Source organism: Bufo bufo, chromosome 10 (assembly GCF_905171765.1).
Source record: "Bufo bufo chromosome 10, aBufBuf1.1, whole genome shotgun sequence".
In the NCBI taxonomy this organism is placed as follows: Eukaryota; Metazoa; Chordata; class Amphibia; order Anura; family Bufonidae; genus Bufo; species Bufo bufo.
The window spans coordinates 41,616,592-41,637,055 of record NC_053398.1 but is presented as its reverse complement, the minus strand read 5'-3'; the positions used below and the strand labels follow the sequence as shown (position 1 = coordinate 41,637,055).

At 40.5% G+C, this 20,464-nt stretch overlaps 1 protein-coding gene across 1 annotated transcript in view; it reads right to left on the bottom strand.

The window, feature by feature from the left end:
• LOC120980017 (intestinal mucin-like protein) overlaps nucleotides 1-20,464 on the bottom strand; it is a 69,534-nt gene that overhangs the window by 27,550 nt on the left and 21,520 nt on the right. The window contains exon 7 of the mRNA XM_040408882.1: nucleotides 19,077-19,158. Coding sequence (XP_040264816.1) covers nucleotides 19,077-19,158 — 82 coding nt within the window. The remainder of the gene's footprint in view (nucleotides 1-19,076; nucleotides 19,159-20,464) is intronic.

Here is a 20,464-nt window from a genome sequence, read left to right as displayed (position 1 = left end):
GCAACGTTTTTATTTTTTGTTATTTACAACATTCATCTGACAGGTTAGATCATGTGATATTTTTATAGACCATGTTGTCACGGATGCAGCAATACCTAATTTGTATACTTTTTTTTTATTTATGTAAGTTTTACACAATGATTTCTTTTTTCGTTTTAGTGTTTCCATAGTCTGAGAGACATAATTTTTTCAGTTTTTGGGCGATTACCTTGGGTAGGGTATGATTTTTGCGGGATGAGAAGACGGTTTTATTGGCACTACTCATACTGCTTCCGGCCTGTGAGATCCAGGGGGCTGCATCTCACAGGCTCGTCACCGAAAGGCAGCGCAGATGCCTAAGGAAGGCATCGCGCTGCCTTCCATGCCATCGGGTCCCCCCTACAGCCGCATGGGGACCCGATGGCACCGCCGCCCGCCGCCTGCCGGATAATGTAAAACCGCAAACCGCAGGTCTGAATCATTCAGCGGGCGTTGTGACATGATGCCCGCTGAATGATTTCAGCGGTCATCCTGTTCCGATTAACCCCCGCCGCAATGTAGTTTTAAAGTTAGGACGTACCGGTACGTCCTGGGTCCTTAAGGACTCGGCAAACATGGCATACCGGTACATTTTAAGTCCTTAAGGGGTTAAGGACACTGCCATATTTCACCTTATCCTCTTCAGGACACATGATGTACCGGTACGTCATGTGTATTTCCGATCACCGCCGCCCGGCGTGAGGTGATTGGAACAAGGTGCCTGCTCAAATTATTGAGCAGGCACCTTGGCTAAATGCGCGGGGGAGTCCCGTGACCCCCCCGAGTCGGCGATCTCCGCAAACCGCAGGTCAATTCAGACCTGCGGTTTGCGGATTTTACCTGCGGTTGCGGCGGCGGGCGGTGCCAATTGGGCGGTACAGAAGTATTAGAATGCAGTGTAAAGGGATTAGACCCCCAAAAGTTCAAGTCCCAAAGTGGGACTAAAAATAAAGTGAAAAAAAAAGTTTTCCCCAAAAAAATTTAAAGTTTCAAGTAAAAATAAACAAAAACGTTTTTTTCCCCAAATAAAGTGAAAAAAAATTGGTAAAAAATAGGGGGAAAAAAGTATACATATTAGGTATCGTCGCGTCCGTATCGACCGGCATTATAAACATATCACATGATCTAACCCTTCAGATGAACACCGTAAAAAATAAAAAATTAAAACTGTGCTAAATAAACCATTTTTTTGTCAGCAACAGCAAGCGATCAAAAAGGCGTTTGCCCACCAAAATAGTACCAATCTAACCGTCACCTCATCCTGCAAAAAATGAGCCCCTACCTGAGACAATCGCCCAAAAAATTTAAAAACTATGGCTCAGAATATGGAGACACTAAAACATGATTATTGTGTAAAACTTACATAAATAAATAAAAAGTATACATATTAGGTATCGCCGCGTCCGTATCGACCGGCTCTATAAAAATATCACATGACTTAACTTAACTCCTCATATGAACACCGTAAAAAATAAAAAAATAAAAACTGTGCTAAATAAACAATTTTTTGTCACCTTTCATCACAAAAAGTGTAATAGCAAGCGATCAAAAATTCATATGCACCCCAAAATAGTGCCAATAAAACCGTCATCTCATCCCGCAAAAATCATACCCTACCCAAGGTAATCGCCCAAAAACTGAAAAAATTATGGCTCTCAGACTATGGAAACACTAAAACATGTTTTTTTTTGCTTCAAAAATTAAATCATTGTGTAAAACTTGCATAAATAAAAAAAGTATACATATTAGGTATCGACGCATCCGTGACAACCTGGTCTATAAAAATATCACATGATCTAACTTGTCAGATGAATGTTGAAAATAACAAAAAATGTAAATGGTGCCAAAACAGTTATTTCTTGTTACCATGCCTCACAAAAAGTGTAATATAGAGCAACCAAAAATGTACCCTAAACTAGTACCAATAATACTGCCACCCTATCCCGTAGTTTCTAAAATGGGGTCACTTTTTTGGAGTTTCTACTCTAGGGGTGCATCAGGGGGGCTTCAAATGGGACATGGTGTCAAAAAAAACAGTCCAGCAAAACCTGCCTTCCATAAACCATATGGCATTCCTTTCCTTCTGTGCCCTGCCGTGTGCCCGTACAGCGGTTTACGATTACATATGGGGGGTTTCTGTAAAATACAGAGTCAGGGCCATAAATATTGAGTTTTGTTTGGCTGTTAACCCTTGCTATGTAACTGAAAAAAAAAATTAAAATTGAAAATTTGCCAAAAAATTTTAATTCTGAAATGTCATCTCCATTTGCCAATAACTCTTGTGGAACACCTAAAGGGTTAAAAAAGTTTGTAAAATCAGTTTTGAATACCTTGAGGGGTGTAGTTTCTATTATGTAAGCCTCGCAAAGTGACTTAAGACCTGAACTGGTCCCTAAAAATTGGGTTTTTAAAAATTTCTGAAAAATTTCAAGATTTGCTTCTAAACTTCTAAGCCTTGTAAAATCCCCCCCCCCCCCCCAATAAAAAAAATATAATTCCCAAAATGATCCAAACATGAAGTAGACATATGGGGAATGTAAAGTAATAACTATTTTTGGAGGGATTACTATGTATTATAGAAGTATAGAAATTGAAACTTGGAAATTTGCAATATTTTAACAATTTTTGGTAAATTTGGTATTTTTTTATAAATAAAAATGTTTTTTTTTTACTTCATTTTACCAGTGTCATGAAGTACAATATGTGATGAAAAAACAATCTCAGTGCTTTTTTTACACCGTCTTTATTTAATCTTTTTTACGGTGTTCATCTGAGGGGTTAGGTCATGTGATATTTTTATAGAGCAGGTTCTTACGGACACATAAATACCTATTATGTATACTTTTTTAATTTACCTAGATTTTACACAATACCAGCATTTTTTAAACAAAAAAAATTATGTTTTATCGTCTCCATATTCTGAGCCATAATTTTTTTTATTTTTTAGGCGATTGTCTCTGGTAGGGGGCTCATTTTTTCAGGATGAGGTGACGGTTAGATTGGTACTATTTTGGAGGGCATACACCTTTTTTATCACTTGGTGTTGTACTTTTTGTGATGTAAGGTGACAAAAATTGCGTTTTTATTTTATTTTTTTTATGGTATTTATCGGACAGGGTATATCATGTGATATATTTATAGAGCCGGTCATTACGGACGCGGCGATACCTAATATGTGTGTTTTTTTTTTTTTTCTGTTTTTTATTATAAAATAAGGGGAAAGGGGCGGGTTTTTTTTGTTCTTCTTTTGCTTTATTAATTTTATTACTTTATTTAATTGTATTAAAATCATTTTTTTTTAACTTTTTTTTCTTTACTTTTTTTCTGATGTTCACTTTTGGGTGTCTGATTCCCTCTGCAATGCATTACAATACATCTGTATTGTAATGCATTGCCTGTTAGTGTATAACACAGAGTCATACACTAACAGGTTGCCTAGGTGACCCAGCCTGAGACTGGATCTCCTCGGCTCCCATAGAAGGCAGTTCCCGATGCCGTGCACTCAAACACAAAGCTCTTCTATTCCGCGGTCAGCGGCATAGCAGGGGTTAATCCGCAGCGATCGCTGATACGGGGGGTTCGCAGGACCCCCCTCAGCATTGACCCATGGTGCCTGCTGATTGATTTAAGCAGGCACCCAGTTCCATTCACCGCCCGCCGCGCAGCGGTTATCGGAAATACACAGGGCGTACAGGTACGCCCTGTGTCCTTAAGTACCAGGACATCAGGGCGTACCTGTACGCCCTGTGTCCTTAAGAGGTTAAAAGAAATTGCACATCCTTAGTGTATAGTATTGTATAACAACCATAGTTACCTCTCTCCTATTGAGTCTATTTGCATATAATGTCCTATTTTATGTCCATCAATAAAATGTACACTTTATTTTAGGACCATGAACACAGAGCTAGAAGAAATACTCTAAAGGTCATACAGTGCCTCGAAAAAGTATTCATACCTCTCTTTTTCACTTCCTTTTTTTTACAAACTTAAATGTACAGTATTTTATGTGATAGGCCAACACAAAGTAGCAATTATGTGTGAAGTGAAAAGAAAATTATATGTGTACATCTCAACAACTTTACCCTTGACCTGTCTGGTGTGTTTCTTGGTTTTCATGATGCTGTTTAATCACTAATGTTCTGTAGCAAACCTCTGAGGCCTACACAGAACAACTGTTATACTGAGAATAAATTACACACAGGTGGACTCTATTTACTAATTAGGTGACTTCTGAAGACAATTGGTCTCACTGGATTTTACTTAAGGGTATCAGATTACAGGAGGCTGAATACCAAATGCACGCCACACATTTCAGATTTTTATTTATTAAAAATGTGAAAACCATGTAGCATTTCATTCTCACGTCACATATACTTGCTACTTTGTGTTGGTCTATCACATAAAATCCCGATAAAATTATTTTAAGTTTGTGGGTGTAACGTGAAAAAATGTGGAGAAGTTCAAAGACATGAATAATTTTTCAAGGCACTGTAGATCTCCATGAATTGATAGCTGCATAAGTTGTAACCAAGGCCCTGATACAGATTTTCACCAATTCTCTTAGATAACAATTTAAAATGGTGCACATGCCAGTCAAGAAACTAAGGTCAGCCAGTTAGAGCCTCTGGTGCTCTATTTAAAGGGGTTGGCCACTTACTGGTTGTTGTTCGCCAATGTGTTTGTAAGACGATTATATGACACGTACTATTATTGCCTTTGTTGAAATTCATTACCATGTTCTATATTTCTTAGGGTATTCCCCCTGTTTGCCAAGTCTTTTGTGCTATCCACACAGAGGTCTTGTCCATAAAATGGCTGCTGATGGTGGGTGGTCATGTGACTAAGCAGATCATATCTCTGTGCAAGTGCAGTATGTTTGAATAGAGGCAATTGAGTGATGTGTCTAGTCACATGACCCTCCATTAGTGGCCATATTATGGACAGGACCTCTATGCTGACAACACTGAATATTTACATAACATAACAAGGGGACATGGTTTCAAAAATATTGTAAACGGTACAAAATATTAACAATGGCTATATTAGTAAGTGTTATAATATAGTTGTGTTACAAATACATTGTTCAACAGTAGCCAGTAAGTGGCCAAATCCTTTAACTTTCTTCAGCTCTCATTTGTTTACCAGTTATTGTCCCTACTACCTGATCTTCATGTAGCGGCATCCATAACGGAATAGATAACCCAAACCCCAACCTTGTACACCGAACTTAAAAACACAAGTTCACTCAAAACTAATAATAATACATAGACATACACTTCAAATTCTGAGGGGAATTCAGTCCCTGCCCCTCATTGCCCTATTAGAAATAGTAATAAGGCAATGAGGGGCATGAATTGAACACCCCTTTAGAATTTCAAGCATATGTTTATGGGGGGTTTGAAGTCTATGGAAAGCTGCTGTGAGGTTAATAAGCTGTGAACAGGTCTGTATATATGTATGTATGTATGTATGTATGTATGTGTGTGTATATATATATTGTGGGGATTCGCTCTAGTAGACAGGGTATGCGGACGCAGTACAAAGGCAAAATACCAGCTCTGAAATCAAACTTCTGTGTTTATTCACACATAAGGCAAAAACAAAACGTCACTTTTCAGTCTTGGTGTTAGTTCACACACAATGGAAAGTCCACATAGCAAAAATCACCTTGTTGGCAGTTCTATCTCCAGCAGTCCATAACAGACTTTTAGGGGGGCCTGTTTCCCTTAAACACAGGTCTCAGCCCTGCAGCATAACAAAAGCCTCAGATCCCAGCACACACACATTGTGCTGCTGAGCCCAGCTATCTTTTAAGGACAGCTAGGTGCTGTCAAAACCTGGAACGGCACTTAAAATCCAGTCCGGTGTTTGACCCGACCTGGGAGGAAAATACCTGTTTTCCCAGACCATACCTTTCACTGTGTCACATACCCCCCCCCCCCTTTGTTCAACCCTGAGGGGGTGAACACTCGCCAGACAATGTACTCGGGACAGGGCATCCGTTTTTGCCTGTACCCGCCCTGCCCTGTGTTCCACTGTAAATTTAAAGTTCTGTAGGGAAAGGAACCATCGGGTGACCCAGGCATTTCTGTCTTTGGCCTGACTCATCCACTTGAGAGGGGAGTGGTTGGTCACCAAGCGGAATTTTCTCTCCAACAATTAATAGCAGAGAGACTTGAGTGCCCACTTGATAGCCAGGCACTCTCTCTCCACTATACTGTACCTGGTCTCGGCTGGTGTGAGCTTACGGCTGAGGAAGACAACAGGAAGCTCCTCCCCGTTGACTTCCTGGGACAGTACAGCACCAAGGCCTACTTCAGAAGCATCTGTCTGTACTATAAATTCCCGCTTGAAGTCGGGCATCACCAAAACCGGGAACCCACACAGGGCCGACTTCAAAGCAGAGAACGCCTCTTCCGCCCGATTATCCCAGTGAAGCATCACAGACTTATGTCCCTTCAAGAGCCCTGTCAATGCCGCGGCTATTGTAGAAAAGTGGGGGGCAAACCTCTTGCCCCGGCTGGTGTACCTTGTAATTTACTTTCTCGAGTACCTCGTAGGGCCCCTGCCACCTAGCCAGGAACTTACTGTCCACGGTTGGTACCAGAACCAAAACCCGATCACCCAGGTTAAAGATCCAGACCCGGGCCTGGGGTGATTTCCGGGGGTTGACTGGTCCCCTCCCGAAAGAACCCCCCTTTATATTCCTGGTAGCCTCATAGTGTTCCACCAGGTCCACCATCTCAAGGGCATTGCCAGAAGACACCTGGCCGATCCAGTGCTGGAGAGGTGGCTGCACACCTTTTGCGTACTGGCTGCAGGTGCTTCTGTGTAGGCTGGTTGCTTTTGGCTGCGTTCTGGCTGCGGTATCTTGTGTGTTCCTGCCCGTGTGTGTGTGTGTATTCCCCCCTTTGGCTGTATTTTCTCCCTGTAGGTATTCAGGTCTGTTGCGCTCTTGCGTACTAGATGCGGTGTTCCATGCATGCTGGTTGCTAGGGGTAACCTCTTGTATCACAGCTTGGTATGCTGCGGTTTCTGGTTACCCCTGACCTTATTTGGTACCTCCCTGTTTGGTTTTGATCGGGTTAACCTCCCCTGGTCGGTTCCTGGGTTTGTCCTTTCAGGTGCACTCGTTAGGCTGCTATTTCTGCCTTTGAGCGTGGAGTGTTGAGGTCAGTCTGTCTTTGTCATGTCTTGTGGGTGTTTCACCCTTATGCTCTGTCAGGTCTGTCTATGTTTGCCTTGCCAGGTTTTGCCCTTTGCTGCTGACCTAAGGGGTCCGGTCATCTACGTCTCGGTATGTGCTGCCTGGTTCTGCATTGATGTCTTCTGTCCTGTACCATGCTATGCCTTGTCCTTTCCTGTACCATGCTTTGCCTTGTACCATGCTATGCCTTGTCCCTGTCCTGTACCTTGTTATGCCTTGTCCATGCTTTGTATCATGCCTTATATCATGCCTTGTTTCTGTCCTGTATTTGTGGTAGGAGCTGAGCGAGGAACAGAATAGGCATGCCTACGTACTGCCCTGACCTATCTGGCTGGAGTGTGCCTGGAGCCAGAGACGAGGTAAGGCCTAAATATGTGGGCCACCCAAGGAGGAGTGAATAATAAAAGGGACGGGAGGGAAGGGCAAGGAACGGGCGCCCTCCTGCTTGGACCGAGGGGTTTAAGTAGGGGAAGGCGCTCCTCCCACAATTACAGGCTGTACACAGCCTTAACTATTTGTTCGCCTAGCAGTGCGTAAATGCATCTTTTCTATGTTCGCCTAGCAGTGCGTAACTGCATCTACTAGCCTAGCAGAGCTTACCTGCATCTGGATAGCCTAGCAGAGCTGATCTGCATCTGTACCTGTTCATTTCTATTCCATGTTCCTGTTATTGTCTTTCTGGCAGTCCTTCCTGCTTCTGGTATTCCGTTCATGTCTGCTTCTGTTCTTGTTAGTCCATGTCCGCCTTCAGAAGAGAGTTCCTATGTTCCCCGTAGGGGGAATACCCATTCTCTGCCTTTCTATGCCTTGTATGTCTCTGTCTTGTCCCTGTTCTGTACCATTCCATGCCTTTCTCATGTACTGTCATTACCTTGTCTGGTATCTCCTTGCCGCCGACTCCTGCTGCCACAGACTACCGTGGCTCAAGTCCATCCTCACCACCAGAGGCGCTAGTGAAGACCTGGTGTTGCTTAGTTACGCCCCTCCAGAGTTATTGCTAGTGAGTGGCGCAGTGGGTTCTCACCCACTGATCTGGTTCAGTACATTGAGGTCTTCTATTCACGTGTCTTGGTTCCTTTGTATGGTTATGTGTTCCATGGTCCTTGGCCTGTTTTGCCTTGCCCAGCTCATATGTCATCCAGGAGGTTCCCCGCGGGACCCCCGGCACGTGACATACACACACACACACCAGCACAACCACTAACTCCCTGCTACACCTACATCACACACTTTAACCAGCCGCCCAGCACACTAGTGTGTCCCCCTCCCCCTCTGCAGCTCACAGTGTGAGTGACTATATAACGGTCATATAGAATGTGCTGTTTGTGTCGCTGTGCAATGCGGGAGCTTACACACTACCTTGCAGGCCAGGGCTCTCCAGGTCAGTGGTCGGGAGGTTAGAGCAGTGAAGCGCTGCTAACCTTGCCGGGCTGCTCTTTCACACACTGCTCTGCTGCTGTAACGATAATAGACAGGTGAAGCAGCAGAGCACAGCAGATAAGAGGATTTGGCAGGTGGCTGCAGGAACAAGGGAGACGTTTGATTGGAATCAGCCTGCCCGGGCCCCATAGCAACTGCAAGGTCTGCCGCTATGGGCGGTACACCAGTGCTGATCTGATTATAGTGTGCTTCTGATATTACCACTTATGATACTGAGTATTACTAAACTGACTAATCTCCTGATTATAAACTGTTGCACCTGCATTGATTTTGACCCAAGACTACCTGGCCTTCCATTTGTCTGTTTCTTGTAATTTGCAGTGTATCCCAGTTAAAATACTCACTAAATAACTAGACACATTTCTTGAGGGGTGTATTTTCCAAAAAGTCACTTATTGTCACATTGTTACACGTCCGACTGAATGGCAGTCGGCAGCTCGTTCAGGGAAGGAGACCGCTGCATTTACATCCAGCGATCTCTTTCAATGTATGATGACGAGGGAATGCTATTGCGATCCCTCATCATCATACAGAATCATGGTGATCTGCTGCCCGTCAACTATGATCGCTGGTGCCTGCATGAATGACAGGATCACCCAATGAACAAGCATTTCACTCGTTTATCAGGTGATCAGTGGCACATTTACATGGCCAGATTGTCAGGATGGTCGTTGCCCATAATCTGCCCAGTTCTTGGGCGTGTAAATGAACCTTTACTCACCCTAAATTGAACCTAATGATAAAACCTGACTTTCTACTTAGTAATTGAATCTACATAGCTAAATATATCTTCTTTGCGATCCCTATACTGTACCTGCAAGACCCTAAAATAGCAGGCTTGTCTGCTTAATTGGTGCCTGTCAAAGGCAATTCATCCTATCACATCAGTGACTGATGTCACAATGGCCTCTGTGCTTCACAGATGACATACAACCTGATAGACCAGCCAATATCCTCCCTTTCTGATTGGCTGTCAGGCCAACTGAAAAGTATAGTGGGCAAGTCCGCACATCAGGCCCCTGCTTGGGGTTATGTGATCCTTCGTCTTTACGTTCCCTGCCAAAACTTAAGATTTGCGTTGATGAAGAATTTTTGTAAAAAGAGTGATGAATCCGATTTGTTTAGTATCAATTTGCTCACCTCTGATGTCTGAATATGAAATTATAAACTATTTAAAAAAATTCACCTTTAATTTATCTTAAAATTTTAGGTAAACTTTGGATTTTTTTTTTATAAACAAATGTAAAGCATATTGATTCAAATTTACCACTAAAATAAAGTACAATATGCCTCAAAAAAATAATCTCAGAGTTTTCCTCAATCAATTCTACTCAAATCAAAAATGCCCTAATTGCCTTGAAAGTTGGTCTATAACACTCACAGGAAATTCAGGACAAATTTTTGGTAGAATCGATTTGCTCATGTCTAAAATTATTCCATGCTTAAATTAAGCATTTATCTAATGAAAATATCATATCTGTTATTGCTATAGTTTCCTTAGTATGAAACAATTTAAAATGTGTATTTATGTAGAATTAACGGTACATTTCAGAGTTTGCCCATAGAGAGCCCCTGAATGAACTGCTTATCTAGAAGTAGACAATGTTCTAATAGATTTAACAGAGCTCCATCTTACCTTCCATCATGTATTAAAATGTGGAAATTTTAATGCACAGCAAAAGGAACTAAACTGAAATAGTTCTACTTGTTTCATCAACTAACATAATATTTGGGGAATTAGGTTCTCTGGTGAATTATACCCCATGCCACAGCTACACACTGAAGTTATCTAAAATTGCCCAACTGGGTTTGCATTCTTAGAATGTTATCGGGTTTCCAATCTTACTGTGAAAATAAAATAGAGACCAAAATCCTTTCATCACAATATAGCAATTTATGTTGACCTTACACTGTATATGTGCCATTTACTGATATTTGTTAGAAACAAAGTGCCTATTGTACTTTTTATTTACTTTAGATGCTGGAAATAAAAAAATAAAAAAATAAAATTCATCTCCACCTTTTGTTTTAATTTCTGTGGAACACCTAAAGGCTTATCAAAGTTTCTAAATTTAATTGTGCAGTTCTAAAATGTGATCATTTATATATAATATCCTTTACTACTATATTTTATCTACTGTGACACTTGGAATTTGTATTTACAGTATGTAGAATTCAATTTCAGAGGTTGCCCATAGATTACAGAGTTTATTTAAGAACACTTGCAATTGCTTATCCAAAAGTAGATGAGGTTATAATAAGGTTTCAGAGAGATCCACCTTATCTTCCATTTTTTTTATAAAAATGTGGAAATGGGTTCCACTAAGGAGAAGTAAACAGGAATTCCATAAATGATCTTACTTATTTCATCACCTACATAATCTTTGGGTGTCACAGTGTGTCTCACTGTGACACGGGTTGCCTTGTTGCTAACGTTTATGCCCTGGCATACTGGCTACGGTGCATTCTGCATATGCTGGTTGGCAGGGGCAACATGTAGTAATGGCAGCCTGTGTGTTTACTGTCTCTATCTTGCCTTCCCCTCCCTGTCTCCTGGTTCATGTGGGGTTAAAGTCTTGGTCTGGGTGTGGTCACTAGATGCTATATATTCCTGTTAGCTGTGAACCTGGAGGTTAATCTGTCTCCAGCTTTGCTGGGTGCAGGAGCTATGCCCCTGACTTTGGGATATTCCATTTGCCCTGCCTGTGTGTCACCTAGTGAAACATCAAGGTCACCTTGTCTGGTTCCGTGTCTTGTCTGTGACTGCCATGTGTCATTCCGCATGGGCCCCAGACTTCTTCCTGTCTGCTCATCTCTGCCTGTGACTGCCATGTGTTGTTCCGCATGGGGTCCAGGCATCTGCTTGTCTGGTTCTGTGTCTTGTCTGTGACCGTCATGTGTCATTCCACATGGGCCCCAGACTTCTGCCTGTCTGTGCCTTGTGGGCAGCTCTGTCTTTTTGCCCATAGACTAACCCCGCATGGGGAACAGGAATCCGCTAGTCTGTGTCTACACCTTTGGTGAGAGGGCTTCTGGGAGGACATCTCTGTCTTATCTGTATTTGTTCCGTGTTTTCGTCTATCTTAGCCTGGCAGTGCTTAACTGCTTCTGATCCGATCTTGTGTATGTTCTGCCTTCGGTGAGCGGTTTCCTGGATTCTATGGAGGGAGGACATCTAGTCTGTGTGCAGCTCTGCCTGAGACCGCCATGTGTCTTTCCACATGTGGTCCAAGCATAAATATAGAATTCGTGTTGGTCTTTGCCTTTTCAGGTTGCTTGCCTCATGTTTGTTTGCCTGAGATGTGCTAGCGGTCGGCAGGACCCTCGCTAGAACATGGCATTGGGCAATTATGTTCTCTCGGGAATTACACCCCTTGACATAGATAGATATTGTAATTACCTTTCAATGCAAGTCTAAAAGCTAAACGTTTTCAACTTGATTTACATTTTTAAGCCCTTATTAGACAGCACAATTTTGAGCCAATAATCGCGAACAGACATTCATAAGAATGCTCATTCCCAATAACTGACCCATATAACTGAGCAGTCGATCGGCCGATAAATTATCAAATGCTTGTTTTGTCAGCTGATGGGCATCTTTCATTAGGATGAAAGATGCCCGATTATCTGAAGCACCTCTCCCTGTGTAATCAGGGATGTGCGGCCAATAATTAACAGAACTGAATGAGGCAAGCATTCAGCTTGCATTGGCCTGTTTAATCAGGTCGATGTAAACGGACACTGATGGATTTGTTGTCATCTAATGGCACTTGCACTGCCAAATCATCGAACAGTGTAATAGAGCCCTCAGAATATTATCAGATATTCCTTCTTTCTGTGAGAAAACAGAGTCCATAATCTTTTGATCATATATAAAGGGTGGATATAAAAAGTCTACACACCCCTGTTAAAATGTCAGGTTCCTGTTATGTAAAAAAAATGAGACAAAGATAAATCATTTCAGAACTTTTTCCACCTTTAATGTGACCTATAAACTGTACAACTCAATTGAAAAACAAACTGAAAGCTTTTAGGTGGAGGGATGAAAAAAATATAAAAATAAAATAATATGGTTGCATATGTGTGCACACCCTTAAACTAATACTTTGTTGAAGCACCTTTTGATTTTATTAAAACACTCAGTCTTTTTGGGTATTGTGATACAGATAGTGGATAGCTCACCACCTCTTTCGTACGGAACTGGTGCTCTAGCCTAAAGACTGAACACCCAATCAGTCAAAAGGGTTAATAAATTAAACAAATGTAAGGCTGGCACTCAAATATGCGGGATCAATAGAGGTAACAATTTATTCAAATATAAAATACAGACATCAAATAAGACCATATAATAAATATAAAAACAATGATAAAAAAATATGTGAAATATGGGTATGATAATATATATGAAAACAGTATATAAAAAACCGCAATTGCATAAATAAGCACTGGGGGCAGTGGGCTGTGGGTAGATATCAATAACCCCTGAGATCTAGAAATAGATCTTGATATGAAGTGCTGACCTTCTATCTAAAGTCCTCTGAATCAGGTATGCACTAATCTGAAGATGGCCTCTGGCCAAATGTAGATAACAGTCCAGGGATATGAATATTAGTCCAGGGAGAAAGTGTATAATTCTGACTGCTCACACTGTGTCACAGGATAAATGCCGAAGTAGATACACTGTTGCAGATCGTGGTTAGAGCGGGACCGGTTTAATCTTACCCTCTAATTCGGGTCCGGACGCTGGGGAGTCTCTCCCTCTCACCGCTACTCACCACGCTGTATCAGCTTCCGTTCGTGTTCTATGGCGTCCTCGCTCGAGACTATAGTCACGTGGTATTAGTCTCGCGGGTTTTGCCTGTTAAAGTATCCGGTCTGTTTTCTCCTCAAGATAATTAGAGGTAGGATTTCCGTGGAGCGCTCCAATATTCAGAGACCTTCCTTATTGACTCCGGATCCTTGTTGATGGGGGTGAACTCGCCAGACGCGTTTCGGGGACGTCTCTCCCCTTCCTCAGTGGCTCTACCCCCATTGTAGTGTCACTTCCTTTTATAGTCCACTCAACAACCTTCAAATTCCGGATCAAAACTCCGGTTTTCACTGTTTGCGGTATCAGTGCGTTTGTCATGCGGTAATTTTAGGGTATATGCGTTTTTTGTTCTAATCTCTTCTTTTCATTATAATACTCCGATCTATCAAATTAGAGACTTCCACCACATTTATGACAATGTAAAAATATAAAAACTTTATCAAAACTATATCTGTTGATACACAATCGATAGGTTACCATCCTCTATATATAAAAACAATGTTAAAACAATAATTTTTGCGGTAATATATATCTGTATAGACATACACAACCCAATTCAAATATAAATATATGAAATAAATACATATATGTAAAAATTACAATGAGAAAGGATATGGAGGAGGAAACGTTATTGCTGGACCGTATGGCCTGATATTCTCTAGTATCCACTATAACTTTTCATCTGTTAAATTCTTTATTAATAAAGAATTTAACAGATGAAAAGTTATAGTGGATACTAGAGAATATCAGGCCATACGGTCCAGCAATAACGTTTCCTCCTCCATATCCTTTCTCATTGTAATTTTTACATATATGTATTTATTTCATATATTTATATTTGAATTGGGTTGTGTATGTCTATACAGATATATATTACCGCAAAAATTATTGTTTTAACATTGTTTTTATATATAGAGGATGGTAACCTATCGATTGTGTATCAACAGATATAGTTTTGATAAAGTTTTTATATTTTTACATTGTCATAAATGTGGTGGAAGTCTCTAATTTGATAGATCGGAGTATTATAATGAAAAGAAGAGATTAGAACAAAAAACGCATATACCCTAAAATTACCGCATGACAAACGCACTGATACCGCAAACAGTGAAAACCGGAGTTTTGATCCGGAATTTGAAGGTTGTTGAGTGGACTATAAAAGGAAGTGACACTACAATGGGGGTAGAGCCACTGAGGAAGGGGAGAGACGTCCCCGAAACGCGTCTGGCGAGTTCACCCCCATCAACAAGGATCCGGAGTCAATAAGGAAGGTCTCTGAATATTGGAGCGCTCCATGGAAATCCTACCTCTAATTATCTTGAGGAGAAAACAGACCGGATACTTTAACAGGCAAAACCCGCGAGACTAATACCACGTGACTATAGTCTCGAGCGAGGACGCCATAGAACACGAACGGAAGCTGATACAGCGTGGTGAGTAGCGGTGAGAGGGAGAGACTCCCCAGCGTCCGGACCCGAATTAGAGGGTAAGATTAAACCGGTCCCGCTCTAACCACGATCTGCAACAGTGTATCTACTTCGGCATTTATCCTGTGACACAGTGTGAGCAGTCAGAATTATACACTTTCTCCCTGGACTAATATTCATATCCCTGGACTGTTATCTACATTTGGCCAGAGGCCATCTTCAGATTAGTGCATACCTGATTCAGAGGACTTTAGATAGAAGGTCAGCACTTCATATCAAGATCTATTTCTAGATCTCAGGGGTTATTGATATCTACCCACAGCCCACTGCCCCCAGTGCTTATTTATGCAATTGCGGTTTTTTATATACTGTTTTCATATATATTATCATACCCATATTTCACATATTTTTTTATCATTGTTTTTATATTTATTATATGGTCTTATTTGATGTCTGTATTTTATATTTGAATAAATTGTTACCTCTATTGATCCCGCATATTTGAGTGCCAGCCTTACATTTGTTTAATTTATTAACCCTTTTTGGGTATTAGTCTATCAGCATGGCACATTTTGACTTGGCAAGATTTGCCCACTCTTCTTTGCAAAAACACTCCAAATCTTGCGAGGACATCTCCTGTGCACAGCCCTCTTCTGACCCCCCCACAGATTTTCAATCGGATTCAGGTCTGGGCTCTGGCTGGGCCATTCCAAAACTTTAATCCTTCTGGTGAAGCCATTTCTTTGTTGATTTGGATGTATGCTTTGGGTCTTTGTCATGCTGAAAGATGAAGCTCCTCTTCATGTTCAGCTTTCTAGCAGAAGCCTGAAGGTTTTGTGCCAATATTGACTGGTATTTGGAACTGTTCATAATTCCCTCTAGCTTAACTAAGGCCCCAGTTCCAGCCGAAGAAAAACAGCCCCTTGGCATGATGCTGCCACCACCATGCTTCACTGTGGGTATGGTGTTCTTTTGGTGATGTGCAGTGTTATTTTTGCACCAAACATATCTTTTGGAATTATGGCCAAAATGTTCAACCTTGGTTTCATCAGACCATAACACCTTTTTCCACATGCTTTTGGGAGACTTCAGATGTGTTTTTGCAAAATGTAGCCTGGCTTGGATGTTTTTCTTTGTAAAAAAAGCCTTTTGTCTTGCCACTCTACCCCATAGCCCAGACATATGAAGAATAGGGGAGATTGTTGTCACATGTACCACACATCCAGTACTTGCCAGATATTCCTGCAGCTCCTTTATTGTTGCTGTAGGCCTCTTGGTAGCCTCCCAGACCATTTTTTTTTCTCGTCTTTTCATCAATTTTGGAGGGACGTCCAGTTCTTGGTAATGTCACTGTTGTGCCATATTTTCTCCACTTGATGATGACTGTCTTCACTGTGTTCCATGGTATATCTAATGCCATGGGATTTCTTTTGTACCCTACTCCTGACTGATACCTTTTAACAATGAGATCCCTCTGATGCTTTGGAAGCTCTCTGTGGACCATGGCTTTTGCTGTGGGATGCGACTAAAAAAAATTCAGGAAAGCCCAACTAGAGCAGCTGAACTTTGTTTGGGGTTAATCAGAGGCACTTTAAATGATGGCAGGTGTATGCTGACTCCTATTTAACATGATTTTGAATGTGATTGCTTAATTCCGAACACTGCTACATCCCCAGTTATAAGACGGTGTGCACACAATTGAGTGGTACAGTTTATCGGTCACATTAATGGTGGAAAAGCTTCTTAAATTATTTATCTTTGTCTCATTTTTTTTACATCACAGAAACCTGACATTTTAACAGGGGTGTGTAGACTTTTTAAATCCACTGTGTATATATATATATATATATATATATATAATTTAATTGTTTTTCATTTTATATTGACCATATGCTGAATTTATACCATGTGGACATTTAAATATTGTCAGAAACAAAGTATCTATTGTACTTTTTATTTACTTGAGATGCTGGATACAAGATTATCATAGAAAGGACTGGCAGATTAACAGTGAAGAGCAATATATTGTGCAAAGTAGACACTGTATAGATTGGTAAATTTATCACAGTATTATCACTAAAATAGAAATCTGACAAAATTGAAATAACAAGACATCATAAGAATGGTGATAATTAGATTTTCTTACCTACCTATTTAAACATTTTACATTTACCGTTTCAAAAATATTATTGAGTAAAAGAATGAGTAATTAAAGGGGTTTTCCAGGCTTTTAATATTGATGACCTATCCTTCGTATAGATCATCAATATCAGATCAGCGGGAGTCCGACACCTTGCACCCACACCAATCAGTTGTATGAAGAGAAGGCACGCCCCGTGGGCATGTGCCGTCTCTTGTCTCTCTTCTTGATTGCCATAGACATAGCAGCAGCGGGCAAGAAGAGAGACAGGAGACTGTATGTGTACACATTGCGTGCCTTTTCTTCATACAGGGGTGCAGGTTGTCGGACCCCCATCCATCTCATATTGATGATCTATCCTGAGGATAGGTCATCAATATTAAAAGCCTGGAAAACCCCTTTAACCTTGAAGAAAATTGTGTTACCAGCCTGGTAACACATGGAAAAGAGCAGAAGCGTGTGGTGCTATTCAGATAGAGTTCAATGATTGACTCAGTGGCTATACTAAATGATTAATTACAGTACATGTAATTACAATAGTATTCAGATCCAGGTGCTGGTTAGAAAAATGCAGAATATATATATTTTTTTGTGGGGCAACCCCTTTAAGGCTCAGACAAGGCTTGTTCTTGGAATAGAGCTTATCTGCACCACTAGCAGCTGTTTGTTTTCTTAACCTACATTTGATTCATGACCTGTATTGGCTATGTCTACAGGATGGATGATGGGTGTAAATCTGTAGACACAATTTTTGTCTGACGTGTTCCATCACTCATTGATTATGTAGAATTTTTTTTTTTTTTTACTCAGTGGCTATACTAAATGTTTAATTATATGCAATTACAAAAGTATTCAGATCCAGGTGCTGGTTTGGAAAATATCTAATCTTTTTTTTTTTTGTGGGGCAACCCCTTTAAGGCTCAGACAAGGCTTGCTCTTGGAAGAGAGCTAATCTGCACCACTAGAGAGCTAATCTGAGTATGTGCCCTAAAACAGTTACAGGAGCACATTATACAATTTCCCTTTGCATCAAAGGATACTGCAAAGAGTACTCCTGTAATGGAACTAACAAGCTGTTTGTTTCTTAACCTACATTTGATTCATGACCTGTATTGGCTACGTCTACAGGATGTATGATGGGTGTAAATCTGTAGACAGAGTGTTTACAGCACTGTCATTTTTGTTGTGTAAACTAAATGTAAATCATATTTAGTAATAAAGTACATTGTATCCCATAAACAACTGTGAAAAACCCAAGAGGAGTGAGAGCATTCCATTTTTTTTTTTTCATGCAATAATTTAAATGCATGGAATAAATGGCATTTATATGTGTTATGTCTTCCAGTACAATAAACAATAGTATTGGAATGGCATATTGGTGCGAGCTCTGCCAAAACAAGAACAATCTAATTACAGACCGTGTACCTTACATTATCAGTAAGAAAAAACAGCTGAACATTGAAGTACCATAGAAACTAATTTACCTAATCTGATCTAAATATATCAGTAGAATAAAAACGGAGACATAAGGAGCAGAAACACATAATCCACAAAAACTTTTATAATAGGGAAAAAAAACATAGTAAGTTATGATCTTCGATTGTCATGAACAGTGTCTTGGTGACCTGAGGGTCATCTGAAATTGTATGGGGTTAAAGGGGTTGTCTCACTTCAGTAAAAAAAACGATAGCCTATGTGCGCTTCCATGGTCCCGGCCACCAGAGAGGCTGATGCTTTTTCCTATAGTGTGCAAGCAAGCACGACCACCACTGATGGATTGCAAGGTGGTCTGTAACCATGGAAACGAGCAGTGTATAATGTGATGGAAAAATGAATCCAGCCAGCAAAGGAAGCAATATGTCCAATCACAATACAGTGGCTTGTATTACCTTTCTCTACATGATAAATGCCCCTCCTGAAGTGAGACAACCCCTTTAAAGGCAAAGCCTATGGTATACAAATTGTAGCTGAGCAAGCACAGTTTTTGGCAGAAGAAATTGTAATAATAATGTTGTCTATGTTCCCGGGACAGACCAATTCAACCTCTGTCTCTGTGATCTCCGTTTCCAGGCAACAAACGCATTCTCCTTCCATTTGAAATGACGTCTCAGAGATTCTGTTTAGAAAAGGTAGAAACAAAGATGATTAAACACATAAGGAAGGTTTATTAAAAATGTTGAAAGACAAAGTGAAGGAGTTGCAACAAATCAGTTTATAGTTTGCATTTTCCAAAGGTCCTCTAGAAAATAAAAATTGATATTTGATTGGTTGTAATACATTTTAAAAAACACAATGGATGTCATTGTCAAGTTAAAGATTTATAATTGCCATTACACATATTTTATTGTTACTGTAATGTAATATATTTTGGATGATATCTATGATATACTGTATTTCATGCTACAGTATACACGTAAATCCCTATATGAGGGCATCACCAGACCGGGCTCTATGTACAGTTTCTATTTAGCCAGAAGAAGGTGGTTCAGTGTCAGTAAATGTCTGCTTAGCAGTCTAGGAGGCAGTTTAGCTAGCACAGATTTAGCAACAGTAAAGACTATGATTTTATTTTTAATGATTTGCATTCAACTCATTTTGGCCCAAAATCATTTTTTCTATTGGTCTTTATTAAAAATATTCAGCTGTCCTGTCGGAAAGGGTTAGCTGTTTGTCTAGCTGTGTGAATTGTACTTTCACTTTGTACTGATCATCTAACAAACCTTATCTATAAACTACTAAAAGGTCAGCCACATTATTATCCGTAAGATAATAAGAATCCAGCTATAATGAGTGTTTATAAGGTCAGAGATAAGGAGCTGTCAGCTGAGCTACCTGAAGGAAGAGTGAAAACAGATAGCATGCTACTAGAGAATCTCAAGGGCTGTACAGAGAAAAGGGCTCAACATTTAAAAGAAACGATTTTTAGCTCAAAATGAGTACAATGCAACAATAGAAAAAAAAATTCACCATAGATGTACATAGCCTTTAATACATCAGTGGTGGTGGTGGGGGGCATTTAATGTGGCTTTTACACCAGCATTCTGGTGTTTAAAAGTCAGAAATGTTGTCGCATGCCATATTTGCAGCAAATTCTGTGACTTTTAGACCCTCATGCCACTTTTTAGAAGTGGTGTGAAAAGAGGGTGTTGCGAGGGCGGAGAAGGAGCAGCCCATAAAGAAATACAAAAGAAAGAAAGATGGTCCAGCTTCACTGAAAAATACTTGAGGCTTTATTTAATCATGACTAAGGATCGGCATCTATAGTGATCCGAAACCGGTCGATTTTCTGCATTGCTGTATGTTGGTTTTTATCTGCACGGGATTAAATAAAGCCTCAAGTATTTTTCAGTGAAGCTGGACCATCTTTCTTTCTTTTGGGATCCATTGTGCGCCCAAGGTTCAGGGCGAGGTCCGGGCTCCTG